The 22,593-nt window shown below is 41.4% G+C and overlaps 1 protein-coding gene across 2 annotated transcripts; it reads left to right on the top strand.

Moving 5' to 3' along the window:
• Positions 1 to 2,571: 2,571 nt before the first annotated feature.
• CDC23 (cell division cycle 23) lies at positions 2,572 to 22,418 on the top strand. 2 transcript variants are annotated; one of them, XM_047778720.1, is made up of 16 exons: positions 2,572 to 2,742; positions 2,830 to 2,902; positions 5,592 to 5,729; positions 7,298 to 7,340; positions 8,920 to 9,025; positions 9,119 to 9,251; positions 11,352 to 11,529; positions 11,615 to 11,712; positions 11,854 to 11,935; positions 19,038 to 19,191; positions 19,307 to 19,426; positions 19,717 to 19,792; positions 20,062 to 20,123; positions 20,975 to 21,053; positions 21,131 to 21,250; positions 21,444 to 22,418. In XM_047778720.1, the coding sequence occupies exons 1-16, from the start codon at positions 2,591 to 2,593 to the stop codon at positions 21,612 to 21,614; spliced, it is 1,785 nt and encodes a 594-aa protein (XP_047634676.1). In that variant the 5' UTR covers positions 2,572 to 2,590; the 3' UTR covers positions 21,615 to 22,418. The 2 variants fall into 2 exon arrangements, with proteins under 2 accessions (XP_047634676.1, XP_047634678.1); XM_047778722.1 differs by lacking the exon at positions 5,592 to 5,729.
• Positions 22,419 to 22,593: the final 175 nt, after the last annotated feature.

The raw sequence follows: 22,593 nt of genomic DNA, 5'->3' as shown, positions 1-22,593 counted from the left end.
TAGTGCTTTATTCTGTCACATATACATTAAAAATTTACCCACGATGATAATAGTTAATGTCTCTAGGCAGGGAGTTCCCATCGTAGCTCAGAGGAAACCAATCTGACTAGACTCCATGAGGACACAGGTTCAATCCCTGGCCTTGCTCAGTGGGTTAAAGATCTGGCATTGCCATGAGCTGTGGTGTAGGTTGCAGATGTGGCTTGGATCCTGGGTTGCTGTGGCTGTGGCTTAGTCTGACAGCTGCTGCTCCAATTAGACCCCTAGCCTGGGAACCTCCATATGCTGCGGGTGTGGCCCTGAAAAGACAAAAGACAAAACACACACACACACACACACACACACACACACACACAAACCCAACCCTGTAAACAGTAAATGCCACTTGAAGTTCTGAAAGGATAAATTAAAAATATAACTCATGAGTTAATTTAAGAAACACAGATCATCTTCTCTCTAAATAGTTTTTTTGATAGTCAAGATGTATCTTATTTCATTTATTTACTTATTTAAATTTTTTTTTTTTTACTCATCTTTTTGGCTATGCCAGCAGCATATGGAAATTCCCAGGCCAGGGATGGAATCTGAGCTGCAGCTGAGACCTATACCAGAGCTATGGCAACACGAGATCCTCAACACGGGAACTCTTAGATGTATCTCATTTTATGTTTTTCTTTTTTGGCTGCCCCACAGAATATGGAAGTTTCCTGGTGAGGGATCAGATTCCAGGGGGCAGTTGCTGCCTATGCCACAGCTGTGGCAACGCTGGATTCTTAACCCACTGTGCCAGGCTGGGGATCAAACCTGGGTTCTGGTGCTCCAGAGACACTGCTGATCCCGTTGAGCCACAAAAGCTATTTTATAGCTGATATGAGTGCTGAATAATTTTTTTCTTTTTTTAAATTTAATTTTTATTTTATGTTGGAGTGTAGTTGATTTACAATGTTGTGGTAGTTTCAGGTAAACAGCAAAGTTATACATATACATACATTTATTCTTTTTCAGATTCTTTCCCCATGTAGATTATTACAGAATATTGAGTAGAGTTCCCTGTGCTGTACAGTATGTCCTTGTTGATTATTTTATTTTTGGCTGCACCTGCAGCATGCCAAGGATGCCAAATTCTCAGACCAGGGATCCAACCCATGCCACAGGAATGACAATGCAGGATCCTTAACCAACAGGCCACTTGGGAACTCCAGTTAGCAATTTGATATATAGCAATGTGTGTATGTTAACCCCAAACTCCTAATTTATCCTACCCCCTTTAAATTATAAATTTAAAACAAATATAAAATGTGTATCACTTGTGAAACAGGAAAAAAATTAGTATTTTGCCTTCATATACTGCATAGTATGGTGCAATAAAGTTGACTTTATGAAACAATCTTTAATAATAGATGTTAATCTAAACAACATTCTTTACCTAAAATCACTTCTATTTAACACCCAAAGAATGACAAAAGTGGCTTAAAACGTTCCCAAGGATACTATGAAAGGGTGAAAAACAACACAAGATTAAAAATGTTTATGTAATGTTTAAGAACCATGGGTTTTTGAGTCAGAGCTGGGTTATAATCTAGATGCTCTCCTTGGGAAAATGACCTGAACTCTCTAAACTTTCATCTGTAAAATTGCGGGAGTACCCGTCGTGGCACAGTGGAAACGAATCCGAATAGGAACTATGAGGTTGTGTGTTCGATCCCTGGCCTCGCTCATTGGGTTAAGGATCTGGTGATGCCCTGAGCTGTGGTGTAGATTGCAGAGGCGGCTCGGATCTGGCGTTGCTGGGACTGTGATGTAGGCTGGCGGCTGCAGCTCCAATTCTACCCCTAGCCTGGGAACCTCCATATGCAGCGAGTGCGGCCCCAAAAAGCCAAAAAAAAAAAAACCAAAAACCAAACCAAAACCAAAACCAAAACCAAAAACCCAAACCAAAAACCAAACCAAAACAAAAAACTCCAAAAAACAAACAATTGGGATGATACAATATCATAAGTCTGTTTTAATGGTCAAACCAGATTTTGTAGAAGTACAGAACCTGTCACAAGGTAAACCCTCAATACATGTTAGTTATCTTCCCCACTTCTGGGTTAAGGAAGAGGGTGGATAAAGAGGAAGAAGTCTCCACCTGCGGCCTACTTCCTTAAGGAAAAATCTGTAGGCTACCAGATATCTTTGCTAGATACATACATCACTTTGCATGCCCACTAAGTACATTCCATCTTTCGTTCAGTCACGTCACTCTTAAGGTGCAGGGCTCTGTCCTTTCTGCACTCTTTCTTGCCCCCTACTCCCAAACCGCGCTTCCCTGTCCACTTTTCCTAGTCACTCATTCCTTTCTGCCCCGCCTAGAAATCCTGGCTTTCACCCCTCTTTCTTGATCTGACTTTCCCGCCCTAGAAGTTCTTGGCCAATCGGAGAATAAATTTGTCTCACCTCTCCAGGCCTCTTAGAGAGGCTATGAGGAGGGCGACTTGTGATTGGTTTCTCCGGAGCCAGAGTTCGCCAATAACGTGCGGACTTTTTTGGTGAACCGGGGCGGCTAGTATTGTCGCTGGTGATTGGCTGGAGTGGCTGAAACCCAAAAATGGCTGCGAGCCCCTCTGTAGTCCCAGTGGCTGCTGTAATGCCGGTCCTGTCATCGAGTGGCGATTTCTCAAATTTGCGAGAAATTAAAAAGCAGCTGCTACTTATCGCGGGCCTTACCCGCGAGCGGGGCCTACTGCACAGTAGCAAATGGTAAGAGGTCGGGGTCCGGGGAGGACAGGGCTTGGCATCCTTGGCCTTGGGGAGCTCGAGCTGATTCAATTTGGTTGGATGTTCCAGGTCAGCGGAGTTGGCCTTCTCCCTTCCAGCGTTGCCTCTGTCCGAGCTGCAGCCGCCGCCGCCTATTACAGAGGTAAGGACATCTTAACAGCGGGTCCTCCCCATCATCAGAAGAGATCCTGAGTGCCTTGTCACCAGTTGGGAACATACTGCCTGGCAGGAATGTTGGGTAGAGAGAATTCAAGCTTTTAAAGAGCTAGGTGTTTTAAGCTATTTTATCTAAATGTTTTAGCTAAGCTTTAAAGACTTAGTCGTGTCCTTAGTTAAGCTGGAGAGAGTTAGTAAACAATCCTTGCTTAAGATTCCAGCCTTTTAGGTTTCAGAGCCCAACAAGGAGAAGAATCAAAGGTTTTTACAACAGTGCGAAACCAGCTTTGGATTCAGACAGCTCTAGGTTCAAATATCAGCCATAGTAGTAACTTTTGACAACTTACTAACCTCCTGAGACAAAGATACCTTATCTGTGAAATGCAGATAATAGTATTTACTTTACAGGGATATTGAGAGATTTAAATGAGGAATACATTTTAGGTACTATATACGGCATACGTTTACATAGTCTCAATAGTCAAAGATTTTCATCATAATCCATTTTGTTTTTCCTGAAGATGCCGTTTTTTTTGACACTCCCTTTACACGTAAAAACAAGAAATATTTAATCCAAAAGGTATTTGGAGGTCAGAGGGGCAGGAGAAGAAATAAGCAAATGATGAATAGATGTGAAAAGGGCCACTAGAATCCTAAGCTGAAATGGCCATATTTAGGACACATGATCATCCAGTGACAAAAACATTGGATACGTTTTGGTTCCAGTTTCATGCTGGTAATACATGCGCAAGGAGGATGAGGAGAATGAAATTATTAAAATTTTGAGGAGTTCCCGTCGTGGTGCAGTGGTTAACGAATCCGATTAAGAACCATGAGGTTGCGGGTTCGATCCCTGGCCTTGCTCAGTGGGTTAACCATCCGGCATTGCCTTGAGCTGTGGTGAAGGTTGCAGACGTGGCTCGGATCTCGCGTTGCTGTGGCTCTGGCGTAGGCCGGTGGCTCCAGCTCCGATTCGACCCCTAGCCTGGGAACCTCCATATGCCGCGGGAGCGGCACAAGAAATGGCCAAAAGACCAAAAAAAAAAAAAAAAAGAGGGAAGCACTGTAAAGTTTTGGAGTTCCCGTCGTGGCGCAGTGGTTAACGAATCCGACTAGGAACCATGAGGTTGAGGGTTCGGTCCCTGCCCTTGCTCAGTGGGGTAACTATCCGGCGTTGCCGTGAGCTGTGGTGTAGGTCTTAGATGCGGCTCAGATCCTGCGTTGCTGTGGCTCTGGCGTAGGCCGGTGGCTACAGCTCCGATTCAACCCCTAGCCTGGGAACCTCCATATGCCGCGGGAGCGGCCCAAGAAATAGCAACAACAACAACGACAACGACAAAAAAAAAAAGACAAAAGACAAAAAAATAAAATAAAATAAAATTTTGATCAGCTTATCCCTAGAATTCATGGGGATTGTATGTTTTTGCCTTAAATGTGCATCATTTCATTTTTTTTTACATAGAGAATTATAACTGTCTTATTTGTTTTTGTAATACTAACATGTTAAAACTTTATCGAAGTACAAAAATTATAAGTAACTGCACAGTATATTGTATTTTTGTGGAAATTTAAAAGCCTAGAGAAGGAAGGGAATGCCAGGTATTAATGCTTGACATTTTTCATGACGTTTTCACTTTTTCCTCATATCAAATCTGTATTACTTGCTCATTTTACAGACAAGTGAATACTCTGTGAAGTTAAGTAACTTCTCTATGTCTTTTTTTTTCCCCCTTTTATGGCTGCACCTGCAGCATATTTAAGTTCCTGGGTGAGGGGTGGAATCTGAGCTGCAGCCGCAGGCCTACACTCCAGCCACAGCAACACCAGATCTGAGCCACTTCTGCAAACTACAGAGCAGCTTGTGGCAATGTTGGATCCTTAACCCACTGGGCAAGGCCAGGGATCAAATCCACATCCTCATGGATTCTAGTTAGGTTCTTAACCCGCTGAGCTGCAACAGGAAGTCCCCCCCCCCTTTTATTTTTATTTTATTTTATTTATTTATTTATTGTCTTTTTGCTATTTCTTTGGGCCGCTCCCTCGGCATATGGAGGTTCCCGGGTTAGGGGTCGAATCAGAGCTGTAGCTGCTGGCCTACATCACAGCCACAGCAACTCGGGATCCGAGCCACGTCTGCGACCTACACCACAGGTCACGGCAACGCCAGATCCTTAGCTCACTGAGCAAGGCCAGGGATCGAACATGCAACCTCATGGTTCCTAGTCGGATTCTTTAACCACTGAGCCACAATGGGAACTCGCCCACTTTTTATTTATTTATTTATTTATTTTTGCCTTTTCTTGGGCCACTCCCATGGCATGTGGAGGTTCCTAGGCTAGGGTCTAATCGGAACTGTAGCCGCTGACCTACGCCAGAGCCACAGCAACGCCGGATCCTTAACCCGCTGAGCAAGGCCAGGGATCGAACCCACAACCTCATGGTTCCTAGTCGGATTTGTTAACCACTGGGCCATAATAGGAACTCCTTGCCCACTTTTTATTTTGAAAGAAAAAAAATTTCTGTGACCTTACTTGATAAATAAATAAATAATATCGGGTTTTGGGAAGGAAGAAAATAATTTTTTCTTACATCTTGAAATTAATGAATATGCTTCTTGGAATTGAACTTTTGTTGTCCTGTTCTCAACCAATTACATAAACTTGTCTCTTTTTTAGGAGGATGCCCAGGATATGGATGCTTACACTCTAGCCAAGGCCTACTTTGATGTTAAAGAATATGATCGGGCAGCACATTTCCTACATGGCTGCAATAGCAAGAAAGCCTATTTCCTGTACATGTATTCTAGATACCTGGTGAGGGCAATTTTAAGATGTCCTTCTGTTATCAGGGAAGCATTCACATTTGTTAGCTGAGTGGAAAATGTTTAATCTTTTAAATAGCTTAGCAGTAGTCTACTTGGTGAAGGTACTTTATAAATATTTAACAATAATAAAGAAAATATCATAAGAAAAGTAAACAATGATGGTATGAGAAAATATAAAAATAATGAGGATATTCTTTATTGACAGAGGTGTGGGGCAAAAGACCCTCTGTTTCAGGAATAGAAGTTCATACAGCCATTTTAGAAGTCAATTTTGGCAGATTATGTTAATTTGAAATACTATGACCAAATAATTCTTTTTTTTTTTTCTTTTTTAGCTACACTCTCAGCATGTAGAAGTTCCTAGGCCAGGGATTGAATTCAAGCCAGAGCTGCAACCTATGCCACAGCTGTCACCTACATCACAGCTGTGGCAATGCCAGATCCTTAATCCTCTGCGCCAGGGACCAAACCCAGGCCTTCACTTTTGACCAAAGGCGCTGCAGCAGCGGTCAGATCCTTAACTCATAGTGGGAACTCCAAACAATTCTTCTTAATTTTTTTTGTTGTTGTCTTTTTAGGGCCACACCCGCAGCATATGGAAGTTCCCAGGCTAGGGGTCAAATCGGAGCTACAGCTACGGGCCTACACTACAGCCACAGCAACACAGGATCCAAGTTGCATCTGAGACCTACACCACAGCTCACAGCAACATCTGATCCTTAACCCACTGAGGGAGGCCAGGGATTGAACACGTGTCCTCATGGATACTAGTCGGATTTGTTTCCACTGAGCCACAATGGGAGCTCACTCCAATAGAAATATTTCAATGTATGCACAAGGATATATGTACAGGGGTGTTCATTGATGTATTTTTTGTAATAGCCAAAACAATGTCAATAACCATTTCTTAATATCCATTAGTTAAGAAATTCATTGTTAATTTTTTCCTGAAGTGTTCTTTATTATAATGTTGTAGAATGATTTAGCATTCCTGCAGTCCTTTGAGCAGTAAATTCTACCCTAAGCAGGAGCTTGTCTTCTCTTTCTTTTATTTATATATTTATCTATTATCAGTATGAACTTAAGGATTCCTGTATTTTTGCATTCATTACTATATTTATCATTTTGGTACTCAAATTACTCCAGATTTGACCAGTGGGAGCCCTAAATAGTTGTTTAAAATTAGTGGTCAATAGGAGTTCCCGTTTTGGCTCAGTGTGATAAGAACCCACCTAGTATCCTTGAGATGTGGGTTTGATCCCTGGCCTTTTCAGTGGGTTAAGGATCAAGTGTTACTGAGAGCTGCGGTGTAGGTCACAGACACAGCTCAAATCTAGTGTTGTAGTGGCTGTGGTGTAGGCCTGTAGCTGCTAAAAAGAAAAAAAATATTAGTGATCAATAGCAAATGTTGAATCCTTAACCCACTGCATCACAAGAAAACTCCCACAGATATCATTTTGGTTGGACTTGGGCCCTTTAGGTCAAATCAGACCGCTAGTTTTAGAACGGGTTTCAGAATAAACTAAAAAAAGACCTATTTATTGATTTCTCTTACAGTCTGGAGAAAAGAAGAAGGATGATGAAACAGTTGACAGCCTAGGTATGAATTTCTTTCTCTTACCTCTAGACTAAAGCAGGGGTTGCAAACTCAAATGCCTATAGGACCCAGGCAGGTATTATAAATGTGGGAAGTGAGCTTAGTTAGAGTCTGCAAATTGTAGAGCACAACTCTCTGTTGTCACCTGGTTCCCTCTGAAGGCTGCCTTGTGGGAATATGGGCCTGCTGTTGTCCAGGGCTTTCTTCCCTAGCCCTACCCTGTTTCCTGCACCTTGAATCTGAATATTTCGATATTTAGTTGAGGCTTCAAATTTTTCTTTTCTTTTTTTTTTTTTTGGTCTTTTTGCTATTTCTTTGGGCCGCTCCCGCGGCGAATGGAGGTTCCCAGGCTAGGGGTCGAATCAGAGCTGTAGCCACCGGCCTACACCAGAGCCACAGCAATGCGGGATCTGAGCCGCGTCTGCAACCTACATCACAGCTCACGGCAACGCCGGATTGTCAACCCACTGAGCAAGGGCAGGGACCGAACCCTCAACCTCATTGTTCCTAGTCGGATTCGTTAACCACTGCGCTATGATGGGAACTCCAAATTTTTCCTTTTTTTTTTCTGTGCTTGAGGCATGTGAAAGTTCTGGGGCCAGGGATCAAACTCTAGCCACAGCAGTGACCCGAGCCACAGCAGTGACAACGCTGGATCATTAACCTGCTGAGCTACCAGAGAACTCCAGGGCTTCTGACTTTTCTTTTTTTTTTGTCTTTTTAGGGCTGCCCCCGAGGCATATGGAAGTTCCTGGGCTAGGTTTCAAAGCCACAGCAACACCAGATCCAAGCCTTATCTGCGACCTGTACCACAGCTCATGGCAATGCCAAATCCTTAACCCACTAAGTGAGGCCTGGGATCAAACCCTTGTCCTCATGGATACTAGTTGGGTTCATTACCACTGACCCGTGATGGGAACTCCTGATTTTTAAATCTTTTTTTGTCTTTTTTTTAGGGCCACAACTATGGCATATGGAGGTTCCTAGGGTAGGGGTCAAATCAGGAGCTGTAGCCACCAGCCTGCGCCACAGCCATAGTACCACCAGATCTGAGCTGAAGCTAAACGTATACCACAACTCATGGCAACGCCAGATGCTTAACCCACTGAGTGAGGCCAGGGATCGAACCTGTGTCCTTATGGATGCTAGTCATATTCGTTTCTGCTGAGTCACAACAGGAACTCCTGATTTTTAAATATTGATAATTCAGTTTTTTGGGTTGTGTTTTTTTTTTTGGCCATGCTTGTGGCATGTGGAAGTTCTGTGGCCCAGGATTGAACCTGCACCACAGCAGCGACCTGAGCTGCTGCAGTGACACCACTGGATTCTTAACCCTATGCCACAAGGGAACTCCTAATTCAAAATTTTAAAAAATCTATGTGGGCCTAACAAAATATGACTGCAGACCAATTATCAGTTGCAGTTTCTGGAATAAAGTAAATGGATGGTGTAAGATGTCATTGGCCACTTGTGTTGGCTGGAAGTTCCAGGAGTAACTGGTTGATGCCGAAGGGAATTTCTAGGCCTATGAAATGAAAAGCAGCAGTCTGCCCTTAGATCAGAAACTCTGTTTCTTTCCTAGGCCCCCTGGAGAAAGGTCAAGTGAAAAATGAGGCTCTTAGAGAATTGAGAGTGGAACTCAGCAAAAAACACCAGGCTCGGGAACTTGATGGGTTTGGCCTTTATCTGTAAGTGTTAGAGTAATTTGGAACTTCTATAGGATAGTCTTCTGAGTAGAGGGGAGATGTTTTGACTTCTGTGATTGTTCCCTTCTTTCCTAGGTATGGTGTGGTGCTTCGAAAGCTGGACTTGGTGAAAGAGGCCATTGATGTGTTTGTGGAGGCTACTCATGTTTTGCCTTTGCACTGGGGAGCCTGGCTAGAACTCTGTAACTTGATTACAGACAAAGAGATGGTAAATTGAGATGAGCTATGTTAAAAATCTTCTGTTTCAAGTATTATGTAGTTTTTTAAATAATGGGTCGGGGGAGTATGAGTTTTGCTAAACCATCCTTAATAACTAACTCTTTGCTACTTCTCTAGCTTCTTTCACTGTTGGGATTTAGGTCTTTATTTGAAAGGCTAATGTCTGGTTCTTGCCTAGTAGTTGCTATTGGATTTCTATCCAAATGTATTAGAATATCTTTTCATGTTTTCACATTCAAGTTTTCCTATAACTTCTTTTATAGACTGAATGCTATTATAGTTTCTCTCCTAATTCCAAGGATGCTATAAGAAAGATTTCTTTGGTATGAAAAATTGTATTAAAAGCATTTTTTTTTGTCTTTTTGTCTTTTTTGTTGTTGTTGTTGTTGTTTTTGTTCTTGCGCCGCTCCCGCGGCATATGGAGGTTCCCAGGCTAGGGGTTGAATCAGAGCTGTAGCCACCGGCCTACGCCAGAGCCACAGCAACTCGGGATCTGAGCCGTGTCTGCAACCTACACCACAGCTCATGGCAACCCCGGATCATTAACCCACTGAGCAAGGGCAGGGACCGAACCCGCAACCTCATGGTTCCTAGTCGGATTCGTTAACCACTGCGTCACGACGGGAACTCCTAAAAGCATTTTTAATGTCTCTTCTGAGTTGTCATAGGACCTGTAAAGATTTTGAGATATGTTACTTAATGAAATAATGTATGTGAAATTGCATTATAAACTGCAGTTGTGTTGTTAGTCATTGTTGGAGGACACTGTCTGCAGAGTTTATATCGCTGTTATTCAATAGTTCATAGAAGCAAAAGCACACTTCCTTTCGTTGGCTCTAAAGGACCAAAGCCTAGTTGATTTGCTCCGATAATGTACATGCTATTAAATCTGTATCTGAAATCTTACTCTTGGCATATATGTGTTCACCTATCTCTAACTGCCTATTAGACTTCCATTGAAAGTTTGTCTTATCTCTAAACTCAAAATATGTAAAACCAAGTTTCTCATTTTGCCTTCTAAATTCTCTTGTTTCCCCTGAACTTGGTGGACTCTCATTAGTATCACTATTTCTCTCTCTCTTTTTTTCTTTTTTTTTTTCTTGGGCTGCTTCCCGTGGCATATGGAGGTTCCCAGGCTAGGGGTCTAATTGGAGCTGTTGCTGCCAGCCTACGCCAGAGCCACAGCAACACCGGATCCTAGCCGTGTCCCCAACTTACACCACAGCTCACGGCAACACTGGATCCTTAACCCACTGAGCAAGGCCAGGGATTGAACCCACAACCTCATGGTTCCTAGTCGGATTCATTAACCACTGCGCCACAACGGGAGCTCCTACTATCACTATTTCTCAAAATACCCAGTCTTGACCCCTCAGAGTCATTGGTCATCTCTTCCCTTTCTCTTATCTCCTTTTACCTAGTCAGTCATCAGGCTTTGCCATAGTTTCCTTCTTGTCGCCATCTCTTTGTCTTGGCTTCCTTTGCCATCTAAGTTACAATCTCAAATTTGGATTACTTTTAAATAATCTGTCTAGTTTTCCCATTTTTATACTCCCATTTCCAAGCCATCCTACATACTATTTCCAAACTTATTATTAAAGCACCATATCTTTCTCTTGTCAAAAATTGCAGTGATTTCCTATTGTATCCTATTTCCTGTTGCAGCATAGGACCCACCCTATCAGTTTAGTCTTATTTTTCCACCACTTCCCAACACCTAGCTGCCCTCAGACCAAGTTAGTTGCCTCATCCTATTCACCCACACTCATCATGGCTTTTTCTTCTGCTTTTGTTGCCCTTACCTAGAATGTTATCTTTTTTCTCTTCCTCTTTCTTGTCTATTCAGTTTCTACCCATCCTCTAAGACTCACCTCAAATCCCCTGTTTTCTTTGAAGCTATCCCCAGCTAGACCATTCTTCCTGTTGTGCTTGTAAGTCCTAGTCACTTAATTGAACTGCCCTGTGTTCATTATTAGGTGCTCTAATAAAGGTTTGGTGATAAATTCTTGTAAGCAGTATAGTTCCTTGATGTTCATTTGGGAGAGAGGTCAAAGTGTATTAAGTGTGTCCCTCTCTCTCCTGCTGCCAGCTGAAGTTCCTGTCTTTGCCAGACACCTGGATGAAAGAGTTTTTTCTGGCTCATATATACACAGAGTTGCAGTTGATAGAGGAGGCCCTGCAAAAGTATCAGAATCTCATTGACGTGGGCTTCTCTAAGAGCTCATATATTGTTTCCCAAATTGCAGTTGCCTATCACAATATCAGAGGTGAGTGAATAAGGGTAATGAAATACCATCAAACCCTGAAGGTCACACTGTGTTGTTTTCTGAGCTCTCTGTCTTCTTTCTGCAGATATTGACAAAGCCCTCTCTATTTTTAATGAGCTAAGGAAACAAGACCCTTATAGGATTGAAAATATGGACACATTCTCCAACCTTCTTTACGTCAGGGTGAGCTATGTCCTTTGCTTGGACTTAAGTTCTTTTGTGCCTTAACCTGCTAGTTTGAATTATCACCTAGTAGCATTAGTTACAAGAAAAATAATTTAGGGGTTCCTTTTTCATGCTTAGATCATCGTTCTTTTCTTTCAGAGCATGAAATCTGAGTTGAGTTATCTGGCTCACAACCTCTGTGAGATTGATAAGTATCGTGTAGAAACGTGCTGTGTAATTGGTAAGAGTCACTACTTTTTTCTTTTAAGATTTATCTTTAGGAGTTCCAGTTGTGGCTCAGCAGAATCTGACTGGTATCCATGAAGATGCAGGTTCGATCCCTGGCCTCACTCAGTGGGTTAAGGATCCAGTGTTGCCGTGAGCTGTGGTGTAGGTCGCAGATGAGGCTCAGATCTGGCGTGGCTGTGGTGTAGGCCAGCAGCTGTAGCTCCGATTCAACCCCTAGCCTCAGAACCTCCATATGCCACAGGTGTGTCCCTAAAAAGACCAAAAAAACAAAAAAAAAACTTGTCTTCATTGTAAATACTCCAAAGGTAAAAATAACAATATAAAAGCATCAAAGGTAACAAAAGTGTGTTCAGTAGAATGTGAAGGATCACTATAATCCCACCCCCAAGATCGTTTGGTGGATAAGACTCTAGACTTTTTCTGTGCAATTGCTAAAAATGATATATGTGTTTATCTATGATTTGCTTGCAAAAACTCTTATCATTATGTATACACTGCTTTTAACGTCTTTTTTAACCTAACAGTATATCTTTTCCATCCTTTCATGTTAGTATATCTAGAGTTGTATTATTTTTTGATGGCTATTTAGTGTTTTATTATATGGTTGTGCCATTATTTTTATTTCATCATTTTTTATTATATGATTGTATAAGTTGTGGCTAGTATTTGTTAATATGGAAATTGCTTCAGGAAACATTTTGTATGTGTACATTTATTTTTGCATGTGTACGCAACTGTTTCTGTGTAATAAGTTCCTAACAGTGAAACACTGGATCAAAAGCATATATGTTTTAGGAGTTCCCTGGTGGCTCAGTGGGTTAAAGATCCAGCATTGTCACTGCTGTGGCACAATCGCTACTGTGGTGGTGTGGGTTCCATCCCTGGCCTGGGAACTCCTGTATGCCATGGATGTGGTAAAAAACAAAAAGCGTGTATGATTTTTTTATTTTTTTTATGGCTGAACCCATAGCCTGTGGAAGTTCCCGAGCCAGGGGCTGAAGCTCAGCTGCCACTGTGGCAACGCTGGATCCTTTAACCAACTGCGCTGGGCTGGGGATCAAACACACACCTCTGCAGTGACCTGAGCTACTAAGCATTCAGATTCTTAACTCGCTGTGCCGCAGCAGGAACTCCTATTTTATTTTTTTTCTTTTTGGCCATGCCTGTAGCATGCGAAAGCTCCCAGGCCAGGGATAGAACCTGTGTAACAGCAGTGACCTGAGCCACAGCAGTGACTACACTGGATACTTAACCTACTCAGCTATCAGGGGCCTCCCAAAAGCATGTGTGTTTTTTTGTTTTGTTTTGTTTTCTTCTTCATTGGCTTTATTTTTTAATTTATTTTTTAAAATTATAGTTGATTTACAATGTTCTGTCAATTTCTGTTGTACAGCAAAGTGACCCTGTCATACATGTGTATATATATTCTTTTTTCACATTATCCTCCATCTTGTTCCATCACAAGTGACTGGATATAGTTCCCTGTGCTATACAGCAGCATCTCATTGCTTATCCACTCCAAATGCAGTAGTTTATATCTACTAACCCCAAACTCCCAGTCCATCCACTCCTCCACCCCGTTGGCAACCACAAATCTGTTCTCCATTTCCCCAGGTTTTTTTTTTTTATATATAGATAGGTTTGTGCCATATATTAATTTCCAGATATAAGTAATATCATATGGTATTTGTCTTTCTCTTTCTGACTTACTTCACTTAGTATGAGAATCTCTAGTTCTATCCATGTTGCTGCAAATGCATTTTGTGCCTTTTTTATGACTGAGTAGTATTCCATTGTGTATATACCACATCTATACTACAGACCTATACCACATCTTCTTAATCCATTCATCTGTCAGAGGACATTTAGGTTGTTTCCATGTCCTGGCTACTGTGAATAGTGCTGCAGTGAACATAGACTTGCATGTATCGTTTTCAATGAAAGTTTTGTCTGGGTATATGCCCAGGAGTGGGATTGCTGGGTCATATGGTAGTTCTATAGTTGGTTTTCTGAGGTACCTCCATATGTTTCCCATAGTGGTTGTATCAGTTTACATTCCCAACAGTGCAGGAGGGTTCCCTTTTCTCCACACCCTTTCCAGCATTTGCTATTTGTTGACTTGTTAATCATGGCCATTCTGTGAGTTCCCATAGTGGCTCAGCGGAAACTAATCTGACTACTAACCTTGAGGTTGTAGTTGATCCCTGGCCTCACTCAGTGGGTTAAGGATCCGGTGTTGCCATGAGCTGTGGTGTAGGTCGCAGATGTGGCTTGGATCTGGTGTTGCTGTGGCCCTAGCATAGGCTGGCGGCTACAGCTCCGATTGGACCCCTAGCCTGGGAATGTCCTTATGCCGAGGGTATGGCCCTAAAAAGACACACCCAAAAAAGAATTTATAATCTTATGAAAAGATATGAGAATACCTGCTTTGTGTGTGTGTGTGTGCGTGTGTGTGTGTGTGTGTGTGTCTTTTCTAGGGCCGCTCCCGCAACATATGGAGGTTCCCAGGCTAGGGGTCTAATGGGAGCTGTAGCCGCCGGCGTATGTCAGAGCCACAGCAACTCGGGATCTGAGCTGTGTCTGCAACCTACACCATAGCTCATGGCAACTCCAGATCCTTCACCCACTGAGCAAGGCCAGGGATCGAACCTGCAACCTCGTGGTTCCTCGTCGGATTCGTTAACCCCTGAGCTATGAGGGGAACTTCTTGAGATTACCTGCTTCTTTGTATCAGGTTGTCTTGATCTTGGCACTGTTGACATTTTTGGCTGACAATTTTTATGTGTGTGGGGCTGTACTATACGTTGCAGGGCATTAGCCGTGTACCTAGTCTCTACACACCAGACGCTAATAACCTTCTTCCCCCAGTTGTGACAACCGAAAATGTTTGTAGATGTAACCTGATAACCTCTTGGGTTCAGAATCCTCCCTGGTTGAGAACCATGGCCCTATGTATTTGGCCTAATAATCAGTTGTTATAAATAGATGAATGGCCGCTCTTGGATAAAAGTAAGCCTTGGTTGGTCGTGACTGAGAGCTTAAGATCCTTGGAGAAGACGGACCCTATTCCTGGTTCTTTGTGACACTGCATTGAGGACATACATTTGTACTTTTCTAAGTCAGGATGTTATTAGTAAACTGGTGGAATTTCAATTTAATCATTCAGTAAATATTTCTAGCCCTTGAGGAAATTGTAGTCTAGTATGGGAAATAAACATTAAAAAAATGGTAAGTCCAATGGGAACATAGATAAGAGGAACAAATGATCCTTTCAATATCAGAGCATTATGAATGAACTATAAAGTCCATTAAGGTGAGAATGAACTCCATGTTATTTTTTTTTTTATTTTACTTTTATTTATTTATTTATTTATTTATTTTGTCTTTTTAGGGCCATACCTGCGGCATATGGAGGTTCCCAAGCTAGAGGTCACATTGGAGCTGTAGCCGCAGGCCTACACCACAGCCACAGCAATGCCAGATCTGAGTCTGCCCTAAAAAGACAAAACAAAAACCAAAAAACAAACCGACAGCTAAATCTAGACAGATTGAAAAAAATACACGTATGGAAATTTTATTGCTTGTTTTTTACCACAATTGAATCATACAGTTTCTCTATAATTTGCTTTTTCTGTTTGACAGTGTATCATGATCTCTTATATATAGTGTATATAATTTTTTCTTTTTTGCTTTTTAGGGCTGCACCCACAGCATATGGAAGTTCCCAGGCTACGGGTCCAGTCAGAGCTACAGCTGCCAGCATACGCCACAGCCACAGCAATGCCAGATCCAAGCTGCGTCTGCGACCTATACCACAGCTCACAGTAACTCTGGATCCTTAATCCACTGAGCGAGGCCAGGGATCGAACCTGTATCCTCATGGATCCTAGTTGGGTTCGTTAACCACTGAGCCATGAAGGAAACTCCAGTATATATACATTTAAACCCAAATTTTTATCTAGTTTATGCACATACAATTTTTACATAAAGGAAATTTTTTTTAAAGTGCAAGTGTTTTTCCCCTCACTGCATTCTTCTTTAAAATAACCTGTGTTAACATGTTCCATATCATATGAAAATATATATACACATATTCACGGTTTAATGGGCTGTTTGTTTACAAACACGGAATAATATATATATTTCTCTTGATTTTACTTTTCTTATTCAACAATGTCTCATGAAAAATTCCTACAAGTCTTGGTATAGCTCTAATTAATTTTTTTCCTTTTTTTAAAAAAATTGAGTTATAGTTAATTTTACAGCATTGCATTAAGTTTTAGGTATACAACACAGTGATTAAAGATTTTAATAGATTGTACACCATTTAAAGTTATTATATAGAGGAGTGCCCATCGTGGCTCAATGGTTAACAAACCCAACTAGGATCCAGGAGAACGTGGGTTCAGTCCCTGACCCCACTGAGTGGGTTAAGGATCTAGTGTTGTTGTGAGCTGTGGTGTAGGTTGCAGATGAGGCTTGGATCTGGAGTTGCCGTGACATAGGCCAACAGCTACAGCTCCAATTCTATCCCTAGCCTGGGAACCTCCATATGCCACAGGTGTGGCCCTAAAAAAACAAAACAACAAAAAGTATTCCATTGTGTATGCATACCACATCTTTTTTTTTTTTTTTTTTTTTAGGGCTGCACCCAAGACATATAGAACTTCCCAGGCTAGGGCTCAAATCGGAGTTACCGCTACTGGCCTTCGCCACAGCCATAGCAGTGCAGCATTTGAGCCATGTCTGTGACCCACACCACAGCTCATGGCAATGCTAGATCCCCAACCTACTGAGCGAGGCCAGAGACTGAACCTCATAGATACTAGTCAGGTTTGTTACTGCTGAGTCATGACAGGTACTCCCTGTATTATTATTATTATTATTTTTTGTCTTTTTTTGTCTTTGTTGTTGTTGTTGCTATTTCTTGGGCCGCTCCCGCGGCATATGGAGGTTCCCAGGCTAGGGGTTGAATCGGAGCTGTAGCCACCGGCCTACGCCAAAGCCACAGCAACGCGGGATCCAAGCCGCTTCTGCAGCCTACACCACAGCTCACGGCAACGCCGGATCGTTAACCCACTGAGCAAGGGCAGGGACCGAACCCGCAACCTCATGGTTCCTAGTCGGATTCATTAACCGCTGCGCCACGACGGGAACTCCTGTATTATTTTTTGATTGTGCAACTTTACCAGATTCATTGGTGAGCTCTAGTCATTTTCTGGTGGTATTTTTAAGATTTTCTATGTATGGTGGCATGTCATCTGCAAACAGTGACAGTTGTACTTCTTCCTTTCTAATTTGGATTCCTTTATTTCTTTTTCTTAGCTGCTTGCTGTGGCTAAGACTTTCAGTACTGTGTTGAATAAAAGTGGCAAGAGTGGCTATCTTCTTCCTGATCTTAGAGCAAAAGCTTTGCTTTTGACTGATGAGTATGATGTTAGCTGTGGGTTTTTCATAAATGGTCTTTGTTATATTGAGGTATATTCCCTCTATACCTATTTCATGGAGAGTTTTTATGATAAATGGATGTTGAATTTAATAGATACAAAAAAGCTTTTTTTGTATCTATTAAGATGATTATATGATTTTTATTCTTCATTTTGTTAATGTGATGTATCATATTGACTGATTTGTGGATATTGAAACATCCCTGCAGCCCCAGGATAAATTCTACTTGATCATGGTATATAATCCTTTTAAAGTATTGCTGGATTCAGTTTTCTAATAATGTGTTGAGTTTTGCTTCTGTGTTCATTAGTGATATTAGCTTATAATTTTCTTTTTTTGCAGTATCTTGTTTTTTTGTTTGTTTACTTTTTTTTGTTGTTTTGCCTTTTTCTAGGGCCGCTCCCTCGGCATATGGCGGTTCCCAGGCTAGGGGTCTAATCAGAGCTGTAGCCACTGGCCTACACCAGAGCCACAGCAACACAAATCCAAGCCATGTCTGCGACCTACACCACAGCTCATGGCAACGCCGGATTCTTAACCCACTGAGCAAGGCCAGGGACTGAACCCGCAACCTCATGGTTCCTAGTTGGATTCGCCAACCGCTGCGCCTCGACGGGAACTCCTATCTGTTTATATTTTCTATTTTTCCCTGGTTTAGTCTTGGGAGATTATGCATTTCTAGGAATATGTCCATTTCTTCTAGGTTGTCCATGTTATTGTCATATATTAAAAATAGCTTTATTGAGGTATAATTTACATACCATAAAATTTACCCATTTTAAATTTACAGTTCAATTAATTTTTATTAATTTATACAGTTGTGTAACCATAGTCACAATCCTGTTTCAAAGACTCCACCCCCCTCAAAGTTCCCTTGGGTCTATTTGCAGTTAGTCCCACTCCCATTCCCAGTAGCCACAGATCTGCCTTCTATCTCTGTAATTTTTCTTTTCTAGAAATTTCATATAAAGGGAATCTTGCAGTATTTAATCTTATTGCCTGGCTTCTTTTTGCAGAGCTGTTTTTTGAGGTTTGACCATGTTGTAGCTTATGTCAGTAGTTCTCTCTTTTCTACTGTTAAGTAGTGTTTCATCATCTGGATATATATCACATTTCATTTATCCATTTATCAGTTGACATAAGACAGATGGCCTTTCTTCTCTTTCTTCAAATAAAAAGTTTCACAGAAATTTAAAATTGTTCACATATTCATTTCAACACCAGTGACAACAGAACTTCCTTGATTCTTATGGAAGAAAGGAATTCAGAACTCTAACTTTTTAACCCTTTACCTCCCTAGAATCCTAAGATTATAGTTGGAAAACTACCAATCTAAAGCCTACTCTAGGAATTTCCTACCCTTTATTAAGGAAATGTGTATAAATACTATATCCAGAGGAAATAAAATGAAGAACACCTTTATGGTATTAGGGAACACTTTTTTTTTTCAACCATAACATATGATATATGAAATATATTTCCCCAGGGAATGATGATATTACACTTGTGTACTGTTTGGCTTTTCTGCAAGAACTTTGGAGAAATGGTTTATGGTTCATGCCTACCCTGTGGAATGCTGCCTGTTTTAGTGGATTTCTATTTTTAACCTTTCTCGTTGTTCATATATTTTTTTGTTTTTCAATCAGGCAATTATTATAGTTTGCGTTCTCAGCATGAGAAAGCAGCCTTGTATTTCCAGAGAGCCTTGAAATTGAACCCTCGGTATCTTGGGGCGTGGACACTGATGGGACACGAGTACATGGAAATGAAGAACACATCTGCTGCTATTCAGGCTTATAGGTGAGCTTTTAGTTGGAGGGTGGGGTGGAGCAGGTTGTTATGTGAGGAGCCTCTATTAGCCACAAGTCACTGACTTTGATTCTGCCCTCTTACCAGTCTCTCTTCCATTTCTTAGGCATGCCATTGAGGTCAATAAGCGGGACTACAGAGCCTGGTATGGCCTTGGGCAGACCTATGAAATCCTTAAGATGCCATTTTATTGCCTTTATTATTATAGACGGGCCCACCAGCTTCGGTAAGTGGCCATTTAATGATGTGTGTTTTTGTGAGAAGGGCTTTTCTTTCCACATGCCATAGTTGTGGCCGAAGAAAAAGTTGCGATACGCTGTTAGGTCATTTTTATGTAGTGTATTCTGCTAACAGGCTAAGAGTATAATTGTGAACACAAAATAATAAATTATATGAAGTATTAGATTAAAACCCATTCTTTTTATAGATTTGAAACAGTTGTGCTGGTGGTTCCTCAAGGGAGAACTTTAGTTTTTCATCAAGTCTTTGCTCAGACTTACTCCTCTTCCTTCTCAGGCCCAATGATTCTCGGATGCTGGTCGCTTTAGGAGAATGTTATGAGAAACTCAATCAACTAGTGGAAGCCAAAAAGGTACCTAAAATTGGGTTCTGGAGAATATGAGTGAAAATCTGCTCTTTGGATGAGGGCTTGGGCTATCTCTGCTTAATTTTCCTTCATTCTGATCTATGACATCATCAGTGGAATATTACTGTATAAACTGGACCTATCCTATCTACTAAACATGCTTTATATTTTCCAAGTCTGAACTTCTGGGAGGCTTGCAGGACCTCAGCCTCTGTGTGATAAGTCATGGCACATTTGGCAGTGACTTAAGTAACCAGTTTAATTTTTTTTGGCAGTGCTATTGGAGAGCTTATGCCGTGGGAGATGTGGAAAAAATGGCTCTAGTGAAACTGGCAAAGTGAGTGAAAGAGTGATTATTTCTATTGGCTTCTCCAGTATGATGGGTCCTGCATATTTTCAAGCCTCCCATTCATCATCTCCATGACTGAGGGGAGGTAGCATGGTGTGTGATTACTGGTGTGGAAATTTAGCCACCTTGATTTGAGAGAACGCTGCTTTTCTTTGAAGGGGAATTGTATTCCTATTAGGCAAAGGGTCAAGAATGAATGGAAAGAAATGAAATTCTCATGTCACAGCAGTCTAGGAAGAATACTTTAGATATTAATCTCCTGATGAGGTCCAGGAAAATAAGGAATATAATAGCAAGAGAGGTTCTTGAGTGCAGTTTCTTTCCTGTCACTTCTTTTCTGGATTTGGAAAAAAATACGAATTGCTTGGTAAGTTTTTAAAATCTCATTCAGGGTGTTTTTTTAAAATGACTTTTATTTTTTCCATTATAGCTAGTTTACAGTGTTCTGTCAATTTTTGATAGTATAGCAAAGAGACCCAGTCACACATACATATATACATTCTTTTTCTCACATTATCTATCCATCATGCTCCATGATATCATTCAGGTTATTTTTTAAATCTCATCCAGGGAATTTTTGCAATGGTGTGTTATCTAACTTAAGTATTTGCTAACTTTCCCTCCATCACCAGTAGCAGAGTAATGATTCTAAGCTTTAATGAGTAAGTATCAGCTCTGGGCACTAACTATTTTGGGTCCCAGCATGCCATTTATGTTAAAATTTGTACTTGTCTATGACTGTTTACTTTTTTTTTTTTGGCTTAATCATGTGCTTTTACTTTTTATCACTAGCTTGCTTTGAGATCTGATTTGTACTTAAAGACCCATTTCTTTTGTAGGCTTCATGAACAATTGACAGAGTCGGAACAGGCAGCCCAGTGTTACATCAAATATATCCAAGATATCTATTCGTGTGGGGTACGTCTCATAAGCTTGAGGACTGGGTTAGTAATCTTATTCTTATCACCTCAGTCATTTCTGATTTTCTTATCTAGGAAATAGTGGAACACTTGGAGGAGAGCACTGCTTTCCGCTATCTGGCCCAGTATTATTTTAAGTGTAAGCTGTGGGATGAAGCTTCAACTTGTGCGCAAAAGTGTTGTGCATTCAACGATGTGAGTATCAGCTCCTCCGTGAAAGGTTTGGACTTTAGGTTTGAGTGGGCTTTACTGTGATCTGGGGGAGGACGAGAGACAAGAAGGTAAGTGGAAAGGCCACCTTGTTCTGTGGGACTTAGTAGTTTAGAACCTATTTTTGAGAATAGCCTTGGACATATTTTGATACATTTGCTGCCTGACTTTGTTTCAGACCCGGGAGGAAGGTAAGGCCTTGCTCCGGCAAATCCTGCAACTTCGGAACCAAGGCGAGACTCCCTCCACCGAGATGCCTGCTCCCTTTTTCCTCCCCGCTTCACTGTCTGCTAACAACACTCCCACACGCAGAGTTTCTCCACTCAACCTGTCTTCAGTCACACCATAGCTGGCTGCCTTCAAGCCTACATATTGCCAGACCTATATTAAGCCTTACCTCCATGTAAAGAACAGCCACATCTATTCTTCCAAGGACCTTAGTTCATTTTGTTTGTACAAATGGAAAACAGCTCCTTGGAGACAGTTTATAGAAACATCTTCAGAGGAGACTGATAGAAGAATCCTGGCAGGAACAGATAATGTCTTTGCCAGTTTGAAGCACTTCACTCTTCTGTTCAGAGAGTGGCTACAGATCTTGGCCTTCTTCCCAGACCTCCTTCCCCTACCCTGCCCCATATCCCTTTAACAGCACTTTAGCGCAGGCAAGGCTACAGGAACCAAGTTGTAATGCTGCTGGGAGTGAGAGATTTCCTTAGAGGAAAGGAAAAAGGAAGGGAGAAAACTTTCCCCTTCTTCCCTCTGCTGGCAATAGGGCACGGGATAGACATGATGTGACATTCTTTGATTTGCTGAGTGCGACTCTTCTGATGTGAGAGCTCAGGTTTAATGGAGTAAAGCTTTACGCTTGTTCTTACAGGGGAGACATTCTTCTAAAACATGGTTTTGAGGAGTCTCCTAGATTTCAAATTGGCAGAAACCTACTAAAGTTGAATAAAAGAAGGAGCAAAAAGACTCTCACTGAGCATGGAACTGCTGATGTTCCCTACTGAGGGCAAAAGATGCGTGTAGAGTTAGCTATATCCCCACTAAAGCAGGGCAGGGAGACAAGATTAGTTTCCTGGACATTTGGGAGTGACTGTACAGATAATAAACTGTTTACGTTGATCTGTTTTAATAAATATTTTGGATGTAACTGTGTTTTTTCTCTCCTCTATCATCAACAGAATTTTTTTTTCTTCCAGCCTTCACCTATTAAACAAGGTAATCATTCTTGCTGCGCTCTTGGAGGGTTTTAGGCCTGTGCTTGTGTGTTCAGTAGGAGGTAATATACTATAATGTCTGCTGTAATGAATTTGTATAGTAGATGA

The sequence above is a fragment of the Phacochoerus africanus genome, chromosome 4 (assembly GCF_016906955.1).
Source record: "Phacochoerus africanus isolate WHEZ1 chromosome 4, ROS_Pafr_v1, whole genome shotgun sequence".
NCBI lineage: Eukaryota > Metazoa > Chordata > Mammalia > Artiodactyla > Suidae > Phacochoerus > Phacochoerus africanus.
This window is presented reverse-complemented; position numbering and strand designations above follow the sequence as displayed.